This window comes from Oncorhynchus mykiss, chromosome 4, assembly GCF_013265735.2.
Source record: "Oncorhynchus mykiss isolate Arlee chromosome 4, USDA_OmykA_1.1, whole genome shotgun sequence".
In the NCBI taxonomy this organism is placed as follows: Eukaryota; Metazoa; Chordata; class Actinopteri; order Salmoniformes; family Salmonidae; genus Oncorhynchus; species Oncorhynchus mykiss.
In genome coordinates, this window is record NC_048568.1 from 12,556,071 (window position 1) to 12,582,677 (window position 26,607).

The window sequence follows — 26,607 nt, forward strand, 5'->3', positions numbered from 1 at the left end:
CTGTTGGCAGGTGAACCTTCACCCCAGTCTGAGGTCCTGACCGCTCTAGCATGTTTTCATCAATGTTCTCTTTGTACTTTGCTCTGTTTATCTTTCCCTCGATCCTGACTAGTCTCCCTGCTGCTGAATAACATACCCACAGTATGATGCTGCCACCACCATGCTTCACCGTAGGGATGGTGTCAGGTTTCCTCCAGACGTGACTCTTGGCATTCAGACTAAAGAGTTGGTTGGTTTCATCAGACCAGATAATCTTGTTTCTCATGGTTTTTAGGTGCCTTTTGGCAAACTCCAGCGGGCTGTCATGTGCCTTTTACTGAGGAGTGGCTTCTGTCTGGCCACTCTACCATATAGGCCTGATTGGTGGAGTGCTGCAGAGATGGTTACCCTTCTGGAAGGTTCTCCCATCTCCACAGAGGAACTCTAGAGCTCTGTCAGAGTGACTATCGGGTTCTTTGGTTCATTCACCTCCACTTGCAGATAACTGAACAGATTAAAAGCTATCAAAAAGAGAAGCTCCAGCCGTACAGAATAGAGATCGCTAAAGATGCGAGGATGGCTGAGACGTTAACATCTGAATTTGAGGCATCCATCTATACACCTGCCATGGTAAATATAGGCTACTCTGATATTTTCCTCCTAAGATGGGTGCATTGAAGTATTAAAGTTGCTGTATGGATCCTGAACAACAGCGGTGTTGTGTTTACATGTCTTCTGTCGTGGAAATGTCCTCTATTTACCAAATCATGAGCGCAAACCACACACAAGTCAGAGTTAGTTATCAAAGTCCATCTTTAATTATATGAGCTCTATCACAACCCTGTGACTCTCAGATCAATTCAGTGTCTATCAATGAATTCTCTGAGAGCCCCCTCTACATTGCAACTGAGATCCTTTAATAGCAAAGATCCACCCCCCCTAGACGACATGACAAACCACAGGTCTTAGGAACTTACACAAAGAAAATACTTTACTTCAGAGAAGAGTATCCCCTAGCCAGACAGAGTTGGCTATAAATTATCGTTCAGTTTGGTCTCCTAAACAAAGCTCTTATTTCGTCCTTGGTACAAAATGGTACCAAGACATTACCCGCACCCTATGATATATATCAATTTGTCATTTAGATACAACCAATTCTAAATACAACCAATCCTCCATATCAACAGGCATATATCAAATCCATCCTATCTTGACAAGATCACAGAGACACACTGACTGGCACACAGACATTGTGGAGCCAAGAGATACACGCTTGACCTCTCCCCTCTCTCCGGCCCAAACAACTTAGTCTTGACAGAACAGATATTGCAACCCTGCCACAGTATTATACAAAAATAACATTCTGATGAGAAGTAACTTACAAACATATGATGAATATAAAACATCTTACCTATGTTACCACCTAATTCTGATTATTCCCCAACACTTCTCTCCCTGCTGCCCGGCTCTAGTCCGCTGTGCTGAGGATTTGATCCACACGTTAGCTGACACTCTGCTTCCTGGTGATGCCCAGACCAAGGAAGAGTGGGTGCAGGATCCGGACAGACTGAAGGAGAACATCCACTCTGCTGTAGAGCTCCCTCACCAGACCCTTGGAGCAGTCGCCGACTTCGACCACTACTACAACAAAGTAGGTCTTCTGTTGGACTGACCTTTTTACGATTTCTGAGTGTATATGCTAACTTAGAAATGTTTATATAATACTGAGGTGGTAATTAAAATTGACAACAATTATTGAAGATTATTAGGAAGATTATTGAAATTACATTTACGTTTTATATTTATCTCCTCGTGACATGCATGTGGCTTGTAATGTGGTCTATTTAATCTAATGTCATGTACTCAATTTCTTTCATCTCAACAGGCCAATAGCTGGTACAGCATCGTCCTATGTGAGAACTTTCTCCAAGACCTTCTGTGGGGTGTGAACTGTGACAGCCTCCCCAAATGGTACCACCCGCTGGAGATGCATGGCCCTGACCCTGTGTAGAGGCAAGCGGTCTGTGACTTCCTGAGAAGGAACCCCTCCCCAGACATGGAGGAGCTGGTCCAGCTGGCTCACCTGGCCAATGTCATCCCTGACGCCCAGCTCTAGCAGAAGGGCAAACAGCTGTCACAAAGGTGAGAAACTCCAGCTTGTGTCGGAAAACTTTTGTTGCATAATCATGTTTAAATGCTTTAGGAGGGTATTAACTAGTTAAAACTTATATTTGCTATTTGATTTGGCAACTTGTATGGCAGTATTTCTATTGAATACTTGTTCACAGCCAAGTTGGCCCTGCCACCTTCTCTCCAGGTGCATAACCCTGCGAAAACTCCTGACTTCTCCAGGGGCAGTACCTATCAACAACTTCCAGTTGGCACTGCAGTGGCAGTATGAAATTCTGAGAGCCCGCCACAGGAAAGGGCCTGGGCCACACACTAACCTGGGTGTGGGCGGAGGCCACGAGGCCTTTAACAGTCCAGACGGGGCATTATGTAGTCTCCAAAAAACCTCTGGTTCCAGATCAGACTGATAACCTGCACAGCCGTGGCTCCCTCTCTAACCTCAAACACCAAGTCCTTCTAGGTACGTCCCCCTCCAGTGCTATCTCTGGGGCTGTGTCTGCTGTGGGGAATACTCCCTCTCTCAGCTCCTCTGACTCTGGCTTTGATGGAGCAGGAAGCAGCCATGTGGAGACTGGGGCAAGGAGGGAGGGATGGGAAGGGCTGTCCACGGTACCAGCCACCAGGCAGCCCCAGATCCATGAGGAGAACATCTCCAGCGTGTCTGACTCGGGAGGACTGTAGGGAGGAGTTTGACTTTGTTTCTGTGGGCAACACCTCCAGGGCCAGCATTCAGATTATCCCTAAAATAACAGTGGACTCGCTAGATTTTGAGATCAAACTGAAGCAGTCGGCTACCCTGCCCCAGAACCCCTGGCTCAGTCTACCTGTGGATGACCTGGAGAACTCTTACACGGTCACCATCACCCAGAACCCTTCACCACATCAACGGGACATCATGAGCCCAAACCCCTCAGAGTGCTCCCACCACACCGACCAATTATCCAATCGGTCTCGAGACCAGCCCACACAGACGGAGGTACACACCAGTCCTCAGAGCAGAGGGGCACAGCCCAGTGACTGTATCCTACAGGCACAGGACAGCTTTGAGGAGTCAGAACTGAGCCCCGTTTGTAATTCCCTCTCCAGCACCATCACAGATGCAGGAGACGTGCCCAACTACACTGCAGAGAGCATTCCCACTCTTCCCTGGGATACGTATGACTTCCATAACCCCAAACGGGACACCTGTGAAAGGTAATGACACATTTATGCTCTTGTCTCCTGACATGGTCCACATAGCCGCTAATTGTGCCTAGCACTTATATTGTTTGTGTTTTCAGGATTACAAGCTCCATGACTGAAGTCTCGTTAAATGTCTGGGACCTAAAGGAACAGGAGGGTCTCAGGGGGGTGGTGGAGATCCTGGACCGGGCAGCTGAAATACTGGAGGCAGGTTGACTCAAATGTTCAATGGATTGTTTTCATGCCAAAGCAGTAAATAGTTTGGAGCATTTGATTTGCACATTACCAAGATTGGTAATAGTGACCTAAATCACATTGGCTTAGGCCAATACCTTGCATTTGTAAACACTTTTTGTACAGGTGGAAGAGAATGTGATGGCACAGGAGCAGATGTGGAATGTTCTTCTGAATACTGGGAGCTCAAGCAAAGTGTGGGCGTCATGGGGCAGTGAGGAGCAGACAAGTTTGGTAGGTCGTGATGATATACAGTCATGTATTACAAGACTTTGTTCAAAGTGTAAATGGTCAGTCTCCACATGCGGACTCTAGTATACCTGGCTGTGGTGATGTCGTGGTAGAAGTAGATGCTCCCAGCCATAGTGAGTTTACGGAGCCCAGAGCATCACAACCGGTCTTAACTCCACCACAAAGCTATTCTGATCCCAGTGAATTTATTGGAGAGGTTGGAATCAGATGATGAGGAAGGCTTAGATTTCAGATTGGTGTACAACTTGCAATTTCCCCAAGAGGCCACCTTGACACCTGAAATGTGCCCAGAACATGGAGTATTTGACCCGAGTTGGAATTATAACAACCCCCCCAGTGCCTAAACCAAAAAAGGCATCACTTCCTGTGAATGACAAAGGGCTAGAACTCAACATCTCAGTGGAAACCATGTGTTTAACCCTCTGCCCTGATAGTGATTCAGACCCTGACCCTAGACTCGCACCAGAAGTCATGCCAGAGTTCAGCACTCTTCCGAAGCCTAAAGGGCAAATCCTCAAACCTGTGAAGGACCACAGCAATATCCACAACAACAAACCCCTCACAGCTCAACAGGCATCATTATGCAATAACCCTTTGGAGTCCCGTGAGCAGTCCTCTCTAGACAATTCCTCTGTTGAATCAACATTAACACCTGTTGACTCTGCCGGTGTTCAGATAGAAATCCAACCTCTCCCAGAAATCTGAGGATATTTCAATGGCACATTCTGGGTTTAATTCTGAAGAGCTACCTCGTATGTTTGCTGAAGTGATATCTGGATCATGTGAACCAAGCGGAGCTGATGAGTGGAAAGAAGTAGAGCCCTGATGGGTTTCAGAGGTGTAGGACTGCAAGGAGGGCCACCTCTAGGTCACCTGTCAATCAACCCAATGTCCAAATAACCACCAGAGACGTAAGGATTAGTAGTTGTTTGGAAAGACATTCACGTTATTCACCTTTTGAATATTATACATTCTTTCGGTTAAATGGGAATGATTATATCTCTCTGAACTTGTATTTACAGATGACCAATTTCAATACTCCAACAGTGCTGGACACAGATCTGATTTGATGAAAGCAGGGTTTGCTGATCAGGACCTCCCAAATACTATATTTTCAAATGTCATTGGGCTGTCTAAATGTGAGGTAATTGTATGAGCAAATTATTTGGTGTTTATCCTTGGTCATGTGGCTATTCATCTGCTAGGCCGCCACCATACGTTTCCCAACATGGAGACTGGCTTTCTGATTTGCCTATTGTTTTGTCAACAGGAAATAATGAATGGCAACTTTGAACGGGAGACTTTCATTGGACATGAGGCTCAACACATGAGAGGAGTCCTGGTACTGAAGTATCCCATGAAAAAAACGGAATTATAAGCAACTGGGAGGAAATGGAGAAGGGTTGTCTACTGTTGACATAATTCTATCCCATTGATGTTCTGATGACGCTGTAGTACCTGGCGGTTATAGGATTTAAACCTCACTGGTCTCGCTTCAGATTTGGTACCACACTTTCCAGCAAGCTGCAGGTCGATCCAGACGACCACCCTGTCCTATTGACCGAGGCAGCCATGAACCTGCTGGAGAACCGCCAGCGCATGATGGAACTTATGTTTGACTGCTTTAACGTTCCCCTCGCCTATGTGGCCATGCAGGCAGTGCTGGCGCTCTACGCAGCAGGGAGGTCCACAGGTAAACTAACTTTTATCTACTCTGTGGATGTAAGTAAATATACAGTAGATTCAGTTAATATATGAATCCATCTAATCCAGTGATTATATTCCTGAGAAAAGGATTGCATGCTTTCACTCTTGTTCAAAGTAAAGATTCAAATCTAGGAGATTGCTAAAAATCTAGGTGAGAAATTATGTATTTTTAGCTTTAATAATGGATAAGATTGCTAATCATTGTAGCCTTTGTCTTCTAATAGGTGTAGTGTTTGACTCTGGGGATGGAGTGAGTCATAGGGTGCCAGTGTTTGAGGGATACTGTCTACCTCACGCAGTGCTTCACCCTGGCTGGCCATGATGTTACAATGCACCTTAAAATGGTATTTGATGTTAACAGTTTATGTATTTTTTTTTACAGGGACTCTGTTAAATATGCTCATTTTGGTCAATAAAACAATTAGTTATTTTCACCTTTGCTTTCTGCTATCCTGTGTCCCAGCTTCTGCAGGAGCAGGGAGTGTGCATGCACACTTTTACCGAGATGGAGATTGTGAGAGAGATAAAGGAGAAATGCTGCCAGGTGGCTCGGGACTATGAATCGGAGTTAACCTGTGGGCTAGCAGTGATGTATTACATCATGCCTGATGGACAGGTCGTCCAGCTCAGCACAGAGCGGTTCAGGTAAGCCTCTAACCGACCCCCTGTATCCCCACTTTAAAGAACACTCACCCTTATGAGTGGTGATGGTTAAGTGATCTGCTGCTATGTATTGAGGAAATTGAGACTAAGAACTGCAAGTGTTTTAACTCCGCCAACAGCTTTTGATTATGGTACTACCAAGTAAGCCATTGGATGGCCACCAGGGGTCAGCTTTGATCTGTTAATCAGTGATGTCTTCCATCCACAGTGTAAGCCAGATCTGATTGGACGAGACCATTACGGGATGCATGAGAGTATTTTCAAGTCAATCCTCCTTTCAGACATTGACCTCTGGCGGAGCTTTTTGGGGAACATTGTCCTATCAGGTACATAGTTTTGCTTTATCAGTTGCTGAATACTTGTCCACTCATCCACCCATGTCTGCTACTGTGTCCCAAATGTCACCCTATTCCTATGTAGTGGTCAAAAGAAGCCTGGTCAAAAGTAGCCATTTGACACAGCCTAAAAGTCTAATTTCCTCTGTGAAGGTGGAAATACCCTGCTGGCTGGACTGCCTGAGCGGCTTCAGAGTGAAATTAGAACCATGGTGCCTACAGACTTGAGGGAGTGTGTGTGTGCGTGTGACCAGCCCTAAGGACAGAGATGTATCTGTTTGGAGTGGAGGTGCAGTGCTAGCTAACTTGTCATCCTTTGACTTCACCTGGATCAGCCAAGAGGAATATGAGGAACATGGCCCACAGATCGTCTTCACGAAGTGCTTCTGAGCTGGACTCATCATCTGGACTGGATGGTCCTGAAATGGATGGTGCAATATAGCTCTACTGCATAATGCCAGTGGACATTTCAGCTTGAAGCTTCCAACGCTCTATTACTTTGAGTGTGATATAAAATTGTTTTACTGTTGTCAGACAGATCAGACAATAGTTGGGAATGTTCTGATTTATGCTTAGTGACATAAATCCTGATTCAAGACGGTTGCATTCCTTAAATTGATGCCTTTGTCAAAGATGTCCTGAGGATGATTTGTACGCGCTTCAGAACAGGTTTGAACATATTTCTCTGTGTGCCTCTTGAAATATTAGGTTGTTTTCCCACCCTTTTCTCCTCTTTTCAAATTGTTTTTTTAGGGGGGGGGGGGGTGACCCAGGTATTTTGGTGATGGTAGGAAAACCGATCTACTTTATTTAAAGGCCCATTTGATCAGTCTTCTCCGTTTCTGAGAAACTACTACATATGCCATGGTTTTGGCAAGGTCCATGACATGATGGTCAAATTGTAATAGTTTTCTGTGCATTTTATTAGCTTTCTTCATTTTCTTGAAATAACTTCAACCTAAAATGATCATGTTCATCTTTTCAGTGTTAACTTGGCGAAAGGTAAGTTACTGTAGTTTCCCCTCCAAGACCTGTAGCTAAATCAATGCAGGTGAAGTGTTGAGTATGTGCAGTTTGTTGATACTGCCACCACACCTAAATGGTAGACTGACTGTTTTCATTTTACTTCTCCATTGTGAGTTTTCCCTCTTGACTCTCCACTTAACCGCATTCAATGTTGCATGTCCCAAAATTAAGGCCTATAACGCAAGTCCTGTAGCCTAGTGGTTAGAGCGTTGGACTAGTAACCCGAAAGGTTGCAAGATTGAATCCCTGAGCTGACAAGGTGAAAATCTGTCATTCTGCCCCTAAACAAGGCGGTTAACCCACTGTTCCTAGGCCGTCACTGAAAATAGGAATTTGATCTTAACTGACTTGCCTAGTTAAATAAAAAATAATGTGTATTGATCTTTTAAACCTACATTTGTTTGCGTGAAGGGTCCCTTTGGTTCAATTAACAACGTCACCTATTCTTGACTCGGGTACACGTTTGTTCACAATATAGACTTTTCTGACTTACGAGTATTGATAAATCGTTCTACGTTTTGTAATGAATGGGACACATCTGTTAAGTGCATGTTTTTCTACTATAAAAGTGTTTTGACAGCAAATACCTCAACTTGATGAGAACGTTGTATGTTGATTCATTGCGGCTATGACTTTCCCATTTGACGGTTACCTTGTACCCTTCCAAAAAAATGGCCTGTTCATATGGACACACAATTGGCCTTATTAGTTTGGACCTTGCAGCATTTTGATAAACCTGACCTGAGTATCAACCCTATTTTATTGACAGTAGACCTACTACTTACTACCTAGTGTATGATTCACGTGTTACTTAACCCAGTCTTTGACGCACCATTTTTACATGTACTCTTCGGTGTTTTTTAAGAACTGCCATGTGTTTTTCTACTCTAAAGAAGTGGGGTTGCCATGTGATCTTAATCTCAGGTCTTAAGTGAAAGTCCGTAATCAACCCCTGTGAAATGGAAAGGCTGTTAGAATGTTAAATGACGAGACAGTGGCATTGATGCGAGTAACCAGTCTTGTTCAGTACATGACAACACATCCGGGTATCTCAAGCACCCCGGTAAAACACGAGAGTTGCAGTAATGAACATTTACCAACAGATGGCATCACTGTGCCATCTTACACCCATAACATCTTCCATTTAATAAAATAGGACAGGAGGTGTCAATTCACTAACAAAACAAACCTAGTAACAATTTCCAACATGAACAGTTTAGTAATTTTTTATTTTTTTTTTCCAGGTAACAACAACACATTTTGATATTCTCTTCACGTTTATCTCTGTCAACAATCCCTGATGGGAAACCTACAGATTAAGTGTTTTTGGTGGCTGGGACAGACGCCCGCAGCGTGAAAAGACAGGGGGCTTGTCTGCGAGGACTGCAGGTTCCCGCACAGGCGTGTCACCTGAATGTCTAAGGGGAGAATTGATGGGTGAGGGAGCGGCCGACCTGTGATCCCCTGGCTCTTCGCCCAGTGCCTCAGGCCCCATGTGACTTGCTGGGGTTCTGTCTTTTGTCATGCGACCGACCGCTTTGACCATCAGGGTTCTGAGTAGGTGCTGGCTCAGCAATCCGAAGGTCAACCCTGTTACGACGGTACAGTGATCCATTCACTTCGACCAAGTAGGAGCGTGGTGCCACTTTCTGTACACAGGATCCGAGTCTCCAGAGGTCTGTCCGGCTTCATTCGCACCATTTCACCCACCCTGAGCTCAGGTAAGTCTTTTGCTGATTTGTCGTAGATGAACTTGGAGACCTGTCTTCTGTGACGTAGCTTCACCAGCACGTCTGTCACCACACATGGCTCCAGGAGAGTGCTGGCTACTGGCAGAGCTGCTTTTAAGCGCTGTGCCATGAGGCGCTGTGCCGGGCTGCTGTCCATGCCTTCTGTCGGGGTATTGCGCCACTGCAAGATTGCTTTCCAGGCATCTTTGCCCTCTCGCAGAGCCTTTTTGCAGAGGTTCTTTGCGATTTTTACTGCGGACTCTGCCTTCCCATTAGCTTTTGGGTGTCGTGGTGATGAAGTGACCCTGCAGCAAATTTTCGGAACTCAACTCCGGAGAATTGGGGTCCATTGTCTGAAATTACCCTATCTGGCTGGCCATAGCGGGCAAACTGAGCCTTGCAGCGTTTGATCGTTGTCTCTGCTGAGAGGTCGGGGAGGAGGTCGATCTCCCAAAAGTCTGAGTAATGATCGACTACCAGCAGAAAGTCTTTGCCACTGTGCTGGAAGAGATCTAGACTTACTATCTGCCAGGGGCGCATCGGTAGCTTGTGGGACATCATCGTCTCTCTCTGTTGCTCAATGGCATATTCATTGCAGATTGTGCATTTACTGACAGTCTTTGATTTCACTCTGCATTCCTGGCCAATACAGTGTGTCACGTGCTTGTCTGTAACAGGCCTCACCTCCTATGTGACTTGAGTGCACACACGCCAACATCTCAGGGCGCAGAGACCGGGGAATAACGACTCTCTGACTCTTGAATATTACTCCGTTTTGAACACTGAGCTCCTCTTTGACTGGCCAATATTCTCTGACGGCTAAAGCAGTTTCTTCCCTGCAGTCGGGCCAGCCCATCAGAATCACAGACCTCAATGCCTGGAGTTGCCCGTCCCTGTCTGTGTGCTGTCTGATTTGTATAAGGCGCTGGTCCGTAACATTAAGGTAGTCAGCCTGGTTGATGTGTTCAACATCCACTTGCTCTGTTTGTAAGCTGCACACTGCATGTTGTTCATGCATGGAGCGTGTGTGAGTGCCTGATGCAGTAGCCCTGCTGAGCGTGTCACTCACATACATCTCTGGCCCTGGCTTATACACCACCTTGAGGTTGTAGTTTTGTAGGGCCAGTAGCATGCTCTGCAGTCGTTTTGGGGCATTCAGGAGAGGCTTGCTGAATATAGCAATAAGGGGCTTGTGATCGGTCTCTGCGGTAATATTGTCGCGCCCGTACAGGTAGTGGTGGAAGCGTTGGCATGCAAACACAATGCTGAGGCACTCCTTCTCTATCTGGGCATAGTTCTGCTCTGTTGGGGTGAGTGCCCTAGAGGCGAATGCCACAGGCTGGCCCTCCTGCATGAGGCAACAGCCAAGTCCATACTGGCTTGAGTCACTCTGAATCGTGACAGGTTTTGACACATTGTAGTATCGCAGTACAGGTGTCTGGGTGACCAGTTGTTTTATTTCCCTCACCGCTGCGTCATGTTTTGGGAGCCAATGCCAGATGGTGTCCTGGTCCATGAGCCTCCTCAATGGCTCACACACTTCAGAGAGCCGCGGTAGGAATTTGGCCAGATAGGTGACGAATCCGACGAAGCGCTGCACTCCCTTCACGTCAGATGGGTGGGGCATTTCCAAGACAGCCTTCACTTTTTCAGGATCCGCCTTCAATCCGGTGGAGGACAAGATGTGCCCATGAAAGCGGACATCTGGCACTTTAAACTGAAGCTTTTTTATGCTTAGCCTTAGCTTGACCTGTCTGCATCTGACCATCAGGGCCAGCAGCTTGGCGTCATGGTCACATTCTGCCTCCTCATCACTGTCCCCACAGCCCACTACGAGGATGTCATCTGCTATGGGTTCCACGCCACTGAGTCCCATCAACAGCTCATGCTGTTTCCGCTGATACACCTCTGGAGCCACGGAGACACCAAACGGAAGCTTCAACCACCTCTTCCTGCCCCAGGGTGTCCAAAAGGTGGTCATGTAGCTGCTGGGCTCGTCGAGCTTGCACTGCAGGAAGGCATCTCTGGCATCCACGAGCGTGAAGACTCCGTCCTTTGGGAGCTTGTAAAGAACATCCTCCAACGTGGGCATAATGTAATGTGAACGTCGCAGAGCCCGGTTGAGGTGTTAAGGATCAATGCATATCCGTAGCTTGTCTGGTTTCTTGACGATAACCATATTACTTATCCAGTCCGTAGGCTCGGTGACGGATATGATGTGGCCATCTGCTTCGTATTTGTCAAGCTGAGCCTTCGTAGCTGCTTTCATGGCCACTTACACCCATAACAAAGGCCTTATCCAAGGGCTAAAATATGGAGACTCAGCTCATTGACGTTAGTTCTTGGTCAGAGGTTGAGTTGAAGTTCCAGCCTCTCCTGTTTGAACTGTCCGTTCCATGCTTGAGTTTTGCTACCTTCATCTATACCAAGTTGTGTATGTAATGTCTGTTTTTATAATAAATATTTTTATCAAAATGTATCCGTTTCCATTATGTCCGTGTCAGGATATGCGTGAATGGCTGTAGGAAGTCAGGCGCAGGAGAGCAGCTAGTTGGTAGCAAAACGGAGCCTTTTATTTGGCGACCCAAAAGCACACGGCACAAACTAACACGAAATACAAATAAGGGTTTAACATAACCCAGCTTAACCAGCCTAATGTGTGCATACATGAACAGATTAACAATACCACACAAAGACATGGGAAAACAGAGGGTTAAATACACAACACATAATGAGGGAAATGAGAACTAGGTGTGTGGAAAAACGAGACAAAACAAATGGAAAATGAAAAATGGATCGGCGATGGCAAGAAGACCGGCAACTTCGACCGCCGAACACCGCCCGAACAAGGAGAGGCATCGACTTCGGCAGATGTCGTGACAGTCCTGCATGACAATGTTATGCAAAGTTTAAAAAAATTAAATGAGCATTTAATGACATGAAATGAAAGAGAAGGCCAGTAAAATGTGTGCATCAATGCATTATGCTAGCTACTACAGTTACAACATTGCAACTTTTACATCCTGTGGCTCATGCAGTGTCACATTGATTACCATGGCAACCATGAAGATGTGCAGAAGTGGGGAATTTGCGTGATCTCTAGTGTAGCTTGCAGGCTAAAAACATGTCTCGTACTCGACCAGAAAGTGTCATTAAAAAACATAATTAGAGAAATTGCTCAAGAATGTACAGGAAAAGGGGCATGGTGTCGGCAACGTTAGTGGCTTTCCTGATGGGTCCCTGGCTTACAATACTGTACAAAAATATAAACATATCAAATCAAAGTTTGTCACGTGTGCCGAATACAACCTTCCAGTGAATTGCTTACTTACAAGCCCTAACCAGCAGTGCAATTATTAAGTAAAAATAGGTATCAGGTAAACAATAGATGAGTAAAGAAATTTAAAAAACTAATATACAGGTAGTACTGGTACAGAGTCAATGTGCGGGGGCACCGGTTAGTCGGGCTAATTGAGGTAATATGTACATGAATGTAAAGTGTTGGTCCCATGTTTCATGTGTTAAATAAAAGATCCCAGAAATGTTAAATTTGTACAAAAAGCTTATTTCTCTCATTTTATGCACACATTTGTGTTAATGAGTTCTTCTTTGCCATGCTAATTAATCCACCTGACAGGTGTGGCATATCAAGAAGTTGATTAAACAGCAAGATCATTACACAGGTGCACCTTGTGCTGGGGACAATAAAAGGCTACTCTAAAATGTGCAGTTTTGTCACACAACTCAATGCCACAGATGTCTCAAGTTTTGAGGGAGCGTGCAATTGGCATGCTGACTGCAGGACTGTCCACCAGAGCTGTTAATCTGCCTCCAATGTCATTTTTGAGAATTTGGCAGTACATTCAACCAGCATCACAACTGCAGAACACGTGTAACTACACCAGCCCAGGACATCCACATCTGGATTCTTCACCTGCAGGATTGTCTGAGACTAGCCACCCGAACAGCTGATGAAACTGAGGAGTATTTATGTTTGTAGTAAAGCCCTTTTGTGGGGAAAAACTAATTCTGATTGGCTGGGCCTGGCTCCCAAGTGGGTGGGCCTATGCCCATCCATGGCTGTGCCCTTGCCCTGTCGTGAAATACATACAGTGCCTTGCGAAAGTATTCGGCCCCCTTGAACTTTGCGACCTTTTGCCACATTTCAAGCTTCAAACATAAAGATATAAAACTGTATTTTTTTGTGAAGAATCAACAACAAGTGGGACACAGTCATGAAGTGGAACGACATTTATTGGATATTTCAAAGTTTTTTAACAAATCAAAAACTGAAAAATTGGGCGTGCAAAATTATTCAGCCCCTTTACTTTCTGTGCAGCAAACTCTCTCCAGAAGTTCAGTGAGGATCTCTGAATGATCCAATGTTGACCTAAATGACTAATGATGATAAATACAATCCACCTGTGTGTAATCAAGTCTCCGTATAAATGCACCTGCACTGTGATAGTCTCAGAGGTCCGTTAAAAGCGCAGAGAGCATCATGAAGAACAAGGAACACACCAGGCAGGTCCGAGATACTGTTGTGAAGAAGTTTAAAGCCGGATTTTTATACAAAAAGATTTCCCAAGCTTTAAACATCCCAAGGAGCACTGTGCAAGCGATAATATTGAAATGGAAGGAGTATCAGACCACTGCAAATCTACCAAGACCTGGCCGTCCCTCTAAACTTTCAGCTCATACAAGGAGAAGACTGATCAGAGATGCAGCCAAGAGGCCCATGATCACTCTGGATGAACTGCAGAGATCTACAGCTGAGGTGGGAGACTCTGTCCATAGGACAACAATCAGTCGTATATTGCACAAATCTGGCCTTTATGGAAGAGTGGCAAGAAGAAAGCCATTTCTTAAAGATATCCATAAAAAGTGTCGTTTAAAGTTTGCCACAAGCCACCTGGGAGACACACCAAACATGTGGAAGAAGGTGCTCTGGTCAGATGAAACCAAAATTGAACTTTTTGGCAACAATGCAAAACGTTATGTTTGGCGTAAAAGCAACACAGCTGAACACACCATCCCCACTGTCAAACATGGTGGTGGCAGCATCATGGTTTGGGCCTGCTTTTCTTCAGCAGGGACAGGGAAGATGGTTAAAATTGATGGGAAGATGGATGGAGCCAAATACAGGACCATTCTGGAAGAACACCTGATGGAGTGCAAAAGACCTGAGACTGGGACGGAGATTTGTCTTCCAACAAGACAATGATCCAAAACATAAAGCAAAATCTACAATGGAATGGTTCAAAAATAAACATATCCAGGTGTTAGAATGGCCAAGTCAAAGTCCAGACCTGAATCCAATCGAGAATCTGTGGAAAGAACTGAAAACTGCTGTTCACAAATGCTCTCCATCCAACCTCACTGAGCTCGAGCTGTTTTGCAAGGAGGAATGGGAAAAAATGTCAGTCTCTCGATGTGCAAAACTGATAGAGACATACCCCAAGCGACTTACAGCTATAATCGCAGCAAAAGGTGGCGCTACAAAGTATTAACTTAAGGGGGCTGAATAATTTTGCACGCCCAATTTTTCAGTTTTTGATTTGTTAAAAAAGTTTGAAATATCCAATAAATGTCGTTCCACTTCATGATTGTGTCCCACTTGTTGTTGATTCTTCACAAAAAAATACAGTTTTATATCTTTATGTTTGAAGCCTGAAATGTGGCAAAAGGTCGCAAAGTTCAAGGGGGCCGAATACTTTCGCAAGGCACTGTAGATTAGGGCATCATTTATTTATTTAAATAGATTGATGTCGTTATGAACTGTTATTCAGTAAAATCGTTTAAAATGTTGCATTTATATATATATTTTTCAGTATAATTAATAACGTGGCTAGCTAGTTAGCTTTGTGTGATAAAGGCAAGCAGTGTCAGTGACAGTGTTTAGCTACTTTGTTAAATCAATGTTTTTCCTTTTCGGTAAAAATGTTTTGTTGGACCCACAAGTTCTATTCAAAGTTGATCAGACTCTTACCCAGCAAGATGTTAGAACTTCTGGAAGTGTGTAGATTCACTCCATTTCATTATAACAACCAGGTTTGGTTGGTATCATGCCTGAGATCTTCGAGCAATGGGCTCATCGTCATCAGTGTTGTTTTCCTTTGCAGTTATGTGTGGACAAGCTCATGGACCAGGGGAGCCCTGCCCTTGAGATGATCAAGAAGCAAGCCTACTTTGACATGAATTACAAGTCTCGACGTAATTGGGGGCTTTAAAATGCTCAAAGGATGTATGAACCAACCTTTGATTCATATGGCCTATTAACTAAACCCTATCTATGTTGAGACATGAGGCCATTGTCAAGTACCTTCTAAAGACATGGCATACTGGTCTTGTACCTATTCATCAGTTTAGCCTCAAAGGTCGTGTTTTGTGTCCCAGGTGAGTTCCTTGAGGATCACCAGCAGGTACTTCAGTCGAAGCTAGGCCCAGTTAGTCAAGAAATCCCTGACAGCCGAGTGAAAACACGTGAGGATCTGGAGGGCCTTTACCATAAATAAGATTGTCAGTAATGTTCTGCTGAGCTCAGGTCTGGTTTCCCCCACCGACATCACAACAGTGCGAGAGGCTACACGTACTCAGAAGGACTCTTTTATTCTCATTTTGTACAACAAGTTAAAGTGGCCATCCTTAGTTGCTACATCAATTGTTTGGACTAATAAATTAATTATATTTACCCATTGATTTTAGAATAAAAATAAATGCCTTATGAGCACAGTTCAACTTGTCATACCCCATCAGAAACCAAAATACAAGCTTGTTTTTCTTCAGTGTTTGTAATAAAAGTACATTTAAACAAACACTGCAAAGCCTAAAAACATTATTAAAACTATAATGTTGATGTCACGGATGGTCAATCCTTAAACCCATAGCGCTGTCTATGAATTTGAGTGGTTACATTTCTCCAGTCCCATCCCTCAGCTTTTTACCGGAACAGAGGTGGGGAGTATGCTTTGTTATTGTGTCAATTAAGGTATCCCTATTCACAAAGAAGGGAAAGTGCAAAATGGTAAGTTGTAATTACACTGGCCATGGAACTGATAGTATTTACAATTTGGGAATCATCCCATTTTCCACCATTGATCAGTTTGTTCCTGTTTTGCTCACGTGTGTGTGTGTGTGTGTGTGTGTGCAAGTGTTTTTAGCAGCTGCCTTAAAAATCATATTTTCCCAGTTGGAGCTGGGGACCTTCTTGTCCCTCATAAACAAGGTCAAGGAGCAACAGCTCAACTGAGAACAAATGACAACAATCTATAACATTCATCATAATGTCTAGTAACCATCAACCCGCAACTAAAATGTCGCAAACAGAACAATGGAAGGCATGTGTATTACAGAAATATACATTTGATCACTCTTAGTCATCTTAAATATTCCCATTACAGGGCAGTTTCCCGGACACTGATTAAATCTAGTCCTACACTAAAAAGCAAGGGAATCTCCATTGAAAGTGCTCTTTAGTCCAGGGTTATGCTTAACCTACAGTATGTCTGGGAAACCGGCCCTTAATCTCTAGACCTCAACTCTCATACTCTATGTCCTCTTCCAGACCCATTTCACAGCTCCAGCAAAGTATTGATCAGGTTTTCAGGATGAGATGGTGCTGTTGAGCAGCCTCAGTAACATGATGGTGAACCTGCAGCCCTTCGTGGTTGCTTAGTCCCAGCTCTTCCCTGATGTTCAGTTGGAGGACATACTGGTGTCGGAGATCAAGAACGACGAGAAGAAAATGAAGGAGTCTTCAGGTAAGTACTGTGTTAACACCCTCACATTCACCAGCACTATAGCTCTGCGTTTCTTACATCTCTATCATTAGCTCAAAACCATATTGACCCCCTTTGAGATCAAAACACAAGAGTAGCTCTTGCCTGAGATAACAGCTGAATTTGACAAATTACCACTGCAATACAAGGGAATTTGTGGTTATACACCAGTGGAGGCTGCTGAGGTGAGGAGGGCCCATAATAATGTCTGGAATGGAGTCAATGGAATGGTATCAACCACATTTCATGTGATTGCCCATGTGGTTGATACCATTCCATGGACTCCATTCCAGCCTTTATTGTGAGCCCTCCTCCCCTCAGCAGTCTCAGTACACTCGTGAAGGATGGGCCAGGTGTGTAGATTTTTGAGGTGGCAATTGTATATGTTGCTACATTGTTGTACAAATAATACATTTCCCCCCTTTTATTATTAAAAATATTCAAAAGAAGTGACTATGTTTTTTCATGCAACCCAAGCATAGGAGTCCTGAAACATAGGGAGAAATACTATGTTTTCAGCTCCAAGGAGGCATGTTTAAGATTTGGATCCAAACCAGATGAGTACATAGCCAGTGTGGCAGAGAAAGCAAAGTGGTCCCCTGAGCTTATCCAGCTCCTCCAACTGCCTGTGTCACTCCACATTCTGAGGTATGTTCACTTACAATATCATAATTCTTAAATTCCATCTTCAGAACTTGGCATTGATATATATATATATATTTTTTACCAACGGTGCACTGAAATTCTGTCTCTGCAGATCCAGTCAGGGGAGAGACTGTTGGTAACAGCAGCACTCAGGTGGACACTTATTTGTTGGAAACCAACATTGTGAACTCGTACGAGTGGAATGAGTGGGAGCTGAGGAGAAAAGCAATCAAATTGGTCAGTGATTTAATTGGCTCATTATTGAGTGTACTGTTACCTTGGTCTTCTTGCTTGAATCTTTTTTTTATTCAAGAAGGTAAACCTTTTAACAGTCTTATGTCCTGACGTTTTTTTTCAAGACAATCTTCATAGTAAAGTGGCCCACTCAATGCAGGCTAATCTAATTCACACGAGGAGGGATAATGTCACCCAAACCTACCTCCCCGAAGATGGTGAGTGCCAGTGCAAGAGCAACGTCCCCAAACCTAATTTTCCACCGCTGAATAGTGGTATATAGGTGTAGTGGTGCAATTTATTTCCTTTTTATTTTTGTATCACAAAATGTAACGTGAGCGGCCACCACACTCCCGCACTCTAGGTGGCGGCATGCACAAACAAATGTGCGAACGCCATGATACCAAAGAAGAAGAAGAGGACCTTATTCAGGATTTCATATCTGATAATCATACTTGTGATGTTCAGTTAAACGTGTCGTCAGACAGACACATCGGTAGGTGATCACGTTAAGTACCCAAGCATTCGTCTAACAACGGATCACAACAATCAAGTTAACCATGGCTAACGGTAAGTGAAATATGCTAGCTATGCTTAACGTTATTTACTAGTTCCTGTTTCGGGAACTATTTAACGCAACAAGTTAGCCTAATGCACTGAACTAAACAAATTGTATTTGGTATTTTGCTATCCAGCTAAAAAAAGACAGCTTCTCTGAACGGAAGGGCAATGCGAAGTAGCTAGTTAGCCACCTGCTGAGTCCAGATACAACTAGCTAGGTGACTGTCTAAACTTCGAATGCGAATCTCGTCAGTAAGTGGCCGTCCACACTGATTTTCGGTTCCTTGCCTCATTGTCTTACTTTCTGTGAACTTCACACTTCATGCTGTCAATAATCATTGTCCTCTCTCTACAGAGCCAGTGAGTGTGATGTTCAAGGTCTACTGTCTGTCAGTGATGACACTGGTGGCAGCAACTTACACCGTGGTATTACGATACACAAGGACAGTATCATCAACAGCTATGTACTTCTCTACAACAGCAGTATGCATCACGGAAGTTATTAAATTGTTCTTGAGCCTTGGGATGTTGACCAAGTAAGTATATCCAATGTACTACCGTTTTCATGACCGTACATGTTCCAAATGCACTTGGATAGCCTTTTTCCATTGGTCTCTGCCTTGAAGAAATACTGTAGAACACCCTTGTGTTGAGTATTTTGTTGAATGAATATAAATGTCCCAGTAGCTCAGCTTTTATACATGTTTGTCTTCATTTTCACCTTGCAGAGAAACTGGCAGCTTTGGCAGGTTAAAAGCGTCCATAGTTGAACATGTATTTTGGAGTCCAAAAGAGTTGCTGAAACTGAGTGTTCCCTCTGTGGTCTATGCAGTTCAGAATAACATGGCCTTTATTGCCTTGAGCAATCTTGATGCAGCTGTGTATCAGGTATAAACTACACATTTCTTGATTTCTGCAGAACATGTCACATTAAGGCTGGATGTACAGTACCAGTCAAAAGTTTGGACACACTTACTCATTCAAGGGTTTTTATTTTAAAAATATTTTCTACATTGTAGAATTTATAGTGGAGACATCAAAACTATGAAATAACACACATGGAATCACGTAGTAACCAAAAAAGTGTTAACCAAATCAAAATATATTTTAGATTTTTCAAAGTAGCCACTCTTTGCCTTGATGACAGCTTTGCACACTTGGCATTCTCACAACCAGCTTCATCTGGAATGCTTTTCCAACAGTCTTGAAGGAGTTCCCACATGCTGAGCACTTGTTGGCTGTTTTTCTTTGACCATGTGGTCAAAATTATCCCAAACCATCTCAATTGGGTTGAGGTCGGGTGATTGTGGAGGCCAGATCATCTGATGCAGCACTCCATCACTCTCCTTCTTGGTCAAATAGCCCTTACACAGCCTGGAGGTGAGTTGGGTCATTGTCATGTTGAAAAACAAATGATAGTCCCACTAAGCGCAATCCAAATGGGATGGCGTATTGCTGCAGAATGCTGTGGTAGCCATGCTAGTTAAGTGTGCCTTGAATTCTAAATAAATCACTGACAGTGTCACCAGCAAACAAAGCACCATCACACCACCACCTCCATGCTTCACGGTGGGAATGACACATGCAGAGATCATCCGTTCACCTACTCTGCGTCTCACTAAGACATGGTGGTTGGAACCAAAAATCTCAAATTTGGACTCATCAGACCAAAGGACAGATTTCCACCAGTCTAATGACCATTGCTCGTGTTTCTTGGCCCAAGCAAGTCTCTTCTTATTATTGGTGTCCTTTTAGTAGTGGTTTATTTGACCATGAAGGCCCTGATTCACACAGTCTCCTCTGAACAGTTGATGTCTGTTACTTGAATTCTGAAGCATTTATTTGGGCTGCAATTTCTGACGCTGGTAACTCTAATGAACTTATCCTCTGCTGCAGAGGTAACTATGGGTCTTTCTTTCCTATGGCGGGTCCTCATGAGAGCCAATTTCATCGTAGCGCCTGGTTTTTGAGACTGCACTTGAATAAACTTTCTAAGTTCTTGAAATGTTGCGTATTGACTGACTCATGTCTTAAAGTAATATTTTCTTTGCTTATTTGAGCTGTTCTTGCCATTAATATGGACTTGGTCTTTTACCAAATAGGGCTATCTTCTGTATACCACCCCTACCTGGTCACAACACAACTGATAGTTTTGATGTCTTCACTATTATTCTAAAATGTAGAAAATAGTAAAAATAAAGAAAAACCTTTGAATGAGTAGGTGTATCCAACCTTTTGACTGGTACTGTATCTATACTTCCCCTCTGGCTCATATTCTCACTGTATCTTCCTTACCTAGGTGACCTATCAATTGAAGATCCCGTGCACAGCCTTGTGCATGGTCCTCATGCTGAACCGCTCTCTCAGCAGGCTGCAGTGGTTCTCAGTCTTTATGCTGTGTTTAGGCGTCACACTGGTCCAGTGGAAACCGGCAGAGGCCACTAAAGTCCAGGTACCCTTGGTGTTTCTGTTTTGGCTTTTTATTTAACATTTATTTATCCAGGAAGTCCCATTTGAGGTCAGAATCCCTATTTTACAAGGGAGACCTGGCCAATGGGCCTGTAAAGTGTATACTGGTTCGTTGCTGATGTTCTAATGGCTTGTTTACAACCCAAGTTTGAGGTTTGGAATTCTCTGCCTTGTCTATTTATTAAGAATCTTATACACTTTTCACATAGGATTTATGGAATGTTGCCTGTAAAAATGTTTTAAAAAATTGGGGGCAGTGCAATGTTTATATGACCCCCTTTCAAAACAGGCCCATTTTTACCACATTATTGCCAGCATAAACCTGTAAATGACTATTATAGCTGGAAACGGCAGATTAAAAAAAATTGAATATCTACGTACAGAGGCCCATTATCAGCAACCATCACTCCTGTGTTCCAATGGCACTTTGTGTAAGATAATCCAAATGTATCATTTTAAAAGGCTAATTGATCATTAGAAAACCCTTTTGCAATTATGTTAGCACAGCTGAAAACTGTTGTTCTGGTTAAAGAAGCAATAAAACTGGCCTTCTAAGCAGAGTTCCTGTAGATATTCCATAAAAAAATCTACAGTTTCCAGCTACAATAGTCATTTACAACATTAACAATGTCTACACTGTATTTCTGATCAATGTAATGCTAATTTAATGCACAAAATGTGCTTTTCTTTCAAAAACAAGGACGTTACTAAGTGACCCCAACCTTTGTGTGTGTGTGTACAAAGAAATGTCAATTGAAAAAAGGTCAAACGAAACGAAGTGCAGCTACTTTCCAGTCTTTCCAGTTTCAATTTGCAAAGGTTATTAGATGTGTTGTTGGCCAGCTCCTCTGAACAACAGTGTCCTGAGGAGAGAGCACATTTTCTATGCCAGGAGAAATCACGCCTCATAAGCTCATTGTTATAGATGTCTAAATAAATGTCACTAGAAAACAGCTTAAACAACAAATGCAAATGCCATCACACTGTTATTCTGAATGCATTGTTTGACGCGACTGTACATTAGCAGTAGTTGGCTAGCTAGCAAGCAAGGGATAAGAACGTTGCCAGACAGTAATGGAACATTTAGAACGAACGACTGGGTTGTGTCCAAAGATATAGAACAAAAAAGACTGAACGACTGGGTCGTGTCTCTGGCAAACTGACCGATAGAACGAACAACCAGCCAGCTTGGGTAGCAACCCTAGTTTTGTGTCAGGACTATATCTTGTGTAAGGATGAAATAGTATGAACAAATTAATCAAAATATATTTTTTAATTAAACTATCAATCATTTTTTCAATGTTGGAAAACCCGGTTTGCCAGCCATCGACTTTGTCTCGGGACTAACAACACCCGTGCCAATATATCCTCCAAACATCGGCTTCTCGGACATGATCACTTAATTATACCATGGCATTGTTGAATACTTGTTTCTGATTGGCTTGAAGGACATTCTAGTGCATTTATTATTTCCCTATAATGCACAGTATATTTGCATGGTAGAATTCAGTGGCTAAAGTTCATTTTTACATGTTTGAGTTGCTTTTGAAAGCAAAAGTAGAATTGAAAACATTATTGGCATTGTTGAATTTGATTTTCATAATAGCAAGCTAGTACTGATGGTTTCGTTAGCTGAACTAGCAAGTCTGTTTGTTTGGCTACCAAGGCAACTACTGTCGCTATCTAGTGAACTTGCTAGCTACTTCAGTGGATGTTGAACACATTTCTAGCGGCAAATGTGTTACATCATAGCCATAGTATAAAAGGGATAATCAACTCATGGCTCTATGCATTGTTTTCCAGACAATGCAACTCCTTGGAAGGTGAGTTCCACTCCTCTAGACGTCATGGAACACACCTTCCATGAACACACCTTCAACTTGTTGTTGATTATCCCTTACACAATGCTGATTAATGTAAAGCTGGGGAAGTTGATGCATTATCCCATAATGTTTTCAATATTTCTGACCAATTTAAGATCAGTCTGATGTAAATATATTATAACGATTGGATGACGGGGAGTTTCAGTAAGCAGCCATTTGATACATGACTTTTTGCATTCGCCTACTTTATTCCAATATTTTCGTAATTCAGTAGTATTCAACCCCACAGTAATTCTTAATGGATTCATCCAGGTGTGGTTCAGAGAACAGCCCACCACTAAGCATGCACTATGTGAAGTGATGGGATGGTTACAGCCTAGTAATGGGTGCTGCCTAGCAAATAAATGTCTCTATTTGTGAGTGTTATTATATGATGCAATATCAGTACTAGTTGCATTTACAAGTTGTCTAAGTCCTATCATCAACTGATTTCAGCCTGTAGAATGACTGTGTTGTTTGAATAGAATATTGGCAGTTCATTTGCCAGTTCCTCTAAAACTGTCTGGCTAGTGCAGAAATTCATTATTTTATACTTATCACAGCACTGGCAAGCTTTGGTTGACCATTATGGCTGACCTTTATCATCTCATCATAAGAAGGTTCATGTCCATTCTAGTATTCTTAATTCTATGGTAGTTTGTGCCAATGCCGCTTTGGCATTACGGCTACGTTTCATACTAAGCCGTAGACAACTTTACCGCAATCATGAATTGGTCGGTTGGCGGAATTAAAAGTACAGGCTTTCCTTTGTTTACTGGCAATACCTTTTCAGATCTAAAGAAAAGCGTCACAAAGTTGGGGGCTAAATGTCTTGGTATGTAAGGTGTATTCGATATGTTCTCATCTTTTTTAGGTGGAGCAGAACCCATTTTTGGGGTTTATGGCCATTGCTGTGGCTGTGTTGTGCTCCGGGTTTGCAGGTAATCTTGCTTTATCTTAATACCTTTTTTAATATTCTATGATGATAATGGCAGGTAATCTAATGGTGTCCCTTTTTTGTGTTTGAGCAGGTGTGTACTTTGAGAAGGTCCTAAAGAGCTCAGACACATCCCTATGGGTGAGGAACATCCAGATGTACCTGTCTGGCATTGTGGTCACCCTCGCTGGAGTTTACATGACTGAGGGCGCTCAGGTCATAGAGAAAGGCTTCTTCTACAGTTACACGCCTTGGGTGTGCTTTGTAGTCTGTGAGTCAAAATTCAATATTGACACATGAACATATTCCTGATTTTCTACAATGCAAAAAAATAAAATAAAAAAAATTTAATACATTTTTTTTTTAATCTTCTTCCAGTTTTGGCCAGTGTGGGTGGTTTGTACACATCAGTGGTGGTGAAGTACACAGACAATATCATGAAAGGCTTCTCTGCTGCAGCCGCCATCGTTCTCTCTACTGTGGCATCCGTCACTCTGTTTGGGCTACAGATAAGTGAGTCAAGTCATTCACATCTTTGTGGGCATGGACTACCATAAGTTACTGTTCAGCCACTAGGCTTTTGTGTGGTCTCTGACACTCGAGTACTAATATAGTATACTTTTTTTTCAGCCTTTGTGGCAAAGGTCGTGGGGGGGTACATTGCTACTAGCGCAATGATATGTGCTACCTGTTCCCATAAACTTCCAGTCATTAAGTCAACTACTATCCATTTGTGTGTCGTGGCAGAAATGTATCTTTATTTCTAAATTAATGAATATAGGGGAAACACTGATTAGAAGTGAAAAAAATCGGAAAATATTTTTGAGTGAATTCATCAATAGTCCATGGCAGGTTTTCAGTAACCATTTTCCCTTTTCATGCAGCTGCTACCTTTGCTTGTGGGGCAATGCTGGTGTGTGTCTCCATATACCTTTATGGACTTCCGAAACAAGACACCACCAAGCTTCCAAGAGCAGACACAGACAAGGAGGCCAGGCAGAAACTGATCACTGTTTGAAGCCTGGGTCTGGAATAGCAAAGGTTTATGGTCTTTCCTGACCTCTGTGTTGGAGCTGCCCGTGAGGCCCTCTTTCACACTGCGGTCTACTGTCGTCCCATAAGAGCGTCGGCAAGGAACTTCAATAATCTAGATGAATCATTATATCAGTAATGATGGAGCATAAAGTAAGGGAAGTGTGGCGCTGAGGCAGAATGTATACATAGAAAATAAATACCATTTGGGTTTTTATTCCTTATTTTTTTGTTTACTGTGGGACTGCTGTTAGTAATGGTCAACAATATTTTTTATGAACCACTGTCAATGTCAACTACTCCACTATTGACAAAGTACCGAATGTATATACACAGCTGACAGAATCTCACCTGCGAGAGAGCTTGAGCATTTGCGGTGCATTCGGAAAGTATTCAAACCGCTTCCATTTTCCCACATTTTGTTACGTTACAGCCTTATTGTAAAATTGATTCAATTAATTATTTTCCTCAATCTATACACAATACCCCATAATGACAAAGCGAAAACAGGTTTTTAGAAATGTTTGCAAATGTATTGAAAATAAAAAAATCATACCTTATTTACATAAGTATTCAGACCCTTTGCTCAGGTGCATCCTGTTTCCATTGATCGTCCTTGATTTGGAGTCCACCTGTGGTCAATTCAATTGATTGTACATGATTTGGAAAGGCACACACCCACACACAGTTGACCGTGCATGTCAGAGCAAAAACCAAGCCATGAGGTTGAAGGAATTGTCCGTAGAACTCCGAGACAGGATTGTATCGAGGAAACAGATCTGGGGAAGGGTAGCCCCAAAACAATCTGCCTCATTGAAAGTACAAGAACACAGTGGCCTCCATTCTTAAATGGAAGAAGTTTGGAACCACCAACACTCTTCCTAGAGCTGGCTGCCTGGCCAAACAGCAATCGGGGGAAAAGGGCCCTAGTCAGCGAGGTGACCAAGAACCTGATGGTGAACCTTCCAGAGTTCACCCAGGAGGACAACCATCTTTGCAGCACTCCACCAATCACGCCTTCATGGTAGAGACGGAAGCCACTCCTCAGTAAAAGGCACCTGACAGCCCGCTTGGAGTTTTCCAAAGGGCACCGACGATGAGAAACAAGATTCTCTGGTCTGATGAGACCAAGATTGAACTCTTTGGCTTGAATGCCAAGCGCCACATCTGGAGGAAACCTGGCACCATCCCTACGGTGAAGAATAGTGGTGGCAGCAACATGCCGTGAGGATGTTTTCAGAGGCAGGGACTGGGAGACTAGTCAGGATTGAGGGAGTAAAATACAGAGAGATCATTGATGAAAACCTGCTCCAGAACACTCAGGATGTCAGACTGGGGCGAAGGTTCACCTTCCAACAGGACAATGACCCTATGCACACAGCCAAGACAGGAATGGCTTCGGAACACGTCTGAATGTCCGAGTGGCTTTCTTTCTTTATAAATTTGCTAAAAATTCAGAAAAATTGTTTTTGCTTTGTCATTATGGGATATTGTGTGTAGATAGAATTTGTTTTACATTTTAGAATAAGGCTGTAACAATGTGGAAAAAGTCAAGGGGTCTGAATACTTCTGAATAGTGCCTGTACAGTTAGTTACATGTTAAAGTCATGTTATTGGTGTGTCTGTCTTTGTCCATGTATATACTGAATACAAAAATATAAACGGAACATAGTGTTGGTCCCATTTTTCATGAGCTGAAATAAGAGCACACATTTTCCATATACACAAAGCTTTCCTCTCATTTTGTGCACAAATTTGTTTACATCCCTAGTGTTCATTTCTCCTTTGCCAAGATAATCCATCCACTTGCTAGGTGTAGCATATCAAGATGATTAAACAGCCCGCCCATTA

At 43.1% G+C, this 26,607-nt stretch overlaps 1 protein-coding gene and 1 pseudogene across 1 annotated transcript; both read left to right on the forward strand.

The window, feature by feature from the left end:
• The first annotated feature begins 4,799 nt into the window (after positions 1-4,799).
• LOC110522118 lies at positions 4,800-8,579 on the forward strand (annotated as a pseudogene).
• A 9,666-nt stretch (positions 8,580-18,245) lies between these two features.
• Positions 18,246-24,979, forward strand: LOC110522111 (CMP-sialic acid transporter). Its single transcript, XM_021600236.2, has 8 exons — positions 18,246-18,465; positions 18,812-18,992; positions 19,185-19,344; positions 20,756-20,908; positions 23,662-23,728; positions 23,819-23,995; positions 24,103-24,237; positions 24,609-24,979. Exons 1-8 carry the CDS (start codon positions 18,456-18,458, stop codon positions 24,740-24,742), a joined length of 1,017 nt encoding a protein of 338 aa, XP_021455911.1. The 5' UTR covers positions 18,246-18,455; the 3' UTR covers positions 24,743-24,979.
• Positions 24,980-26,607: the final 1,628 nt, after the last annotated feature.

Excerpts from the sequence above, each read along its gene's own strand:
- LOC110522111 (XM_021600236.2), top strand. Across the intron at positions 20,909-23,661 it reads CAGAGGCCACTAAAGTCCAG|GTGGAGCAGAACCCATTTTT; the intron begins GTACCCTTGGTG and ends CATCTTTTTTAG. Across the intron at positions 24,238-24,608 it reads TCTGTTTGGGCTACAGATAA|CTGCTACCTTTGCTTGTGGG; the intron begins GTGAGTCAAGTC and ends CTTTTCATGCAG.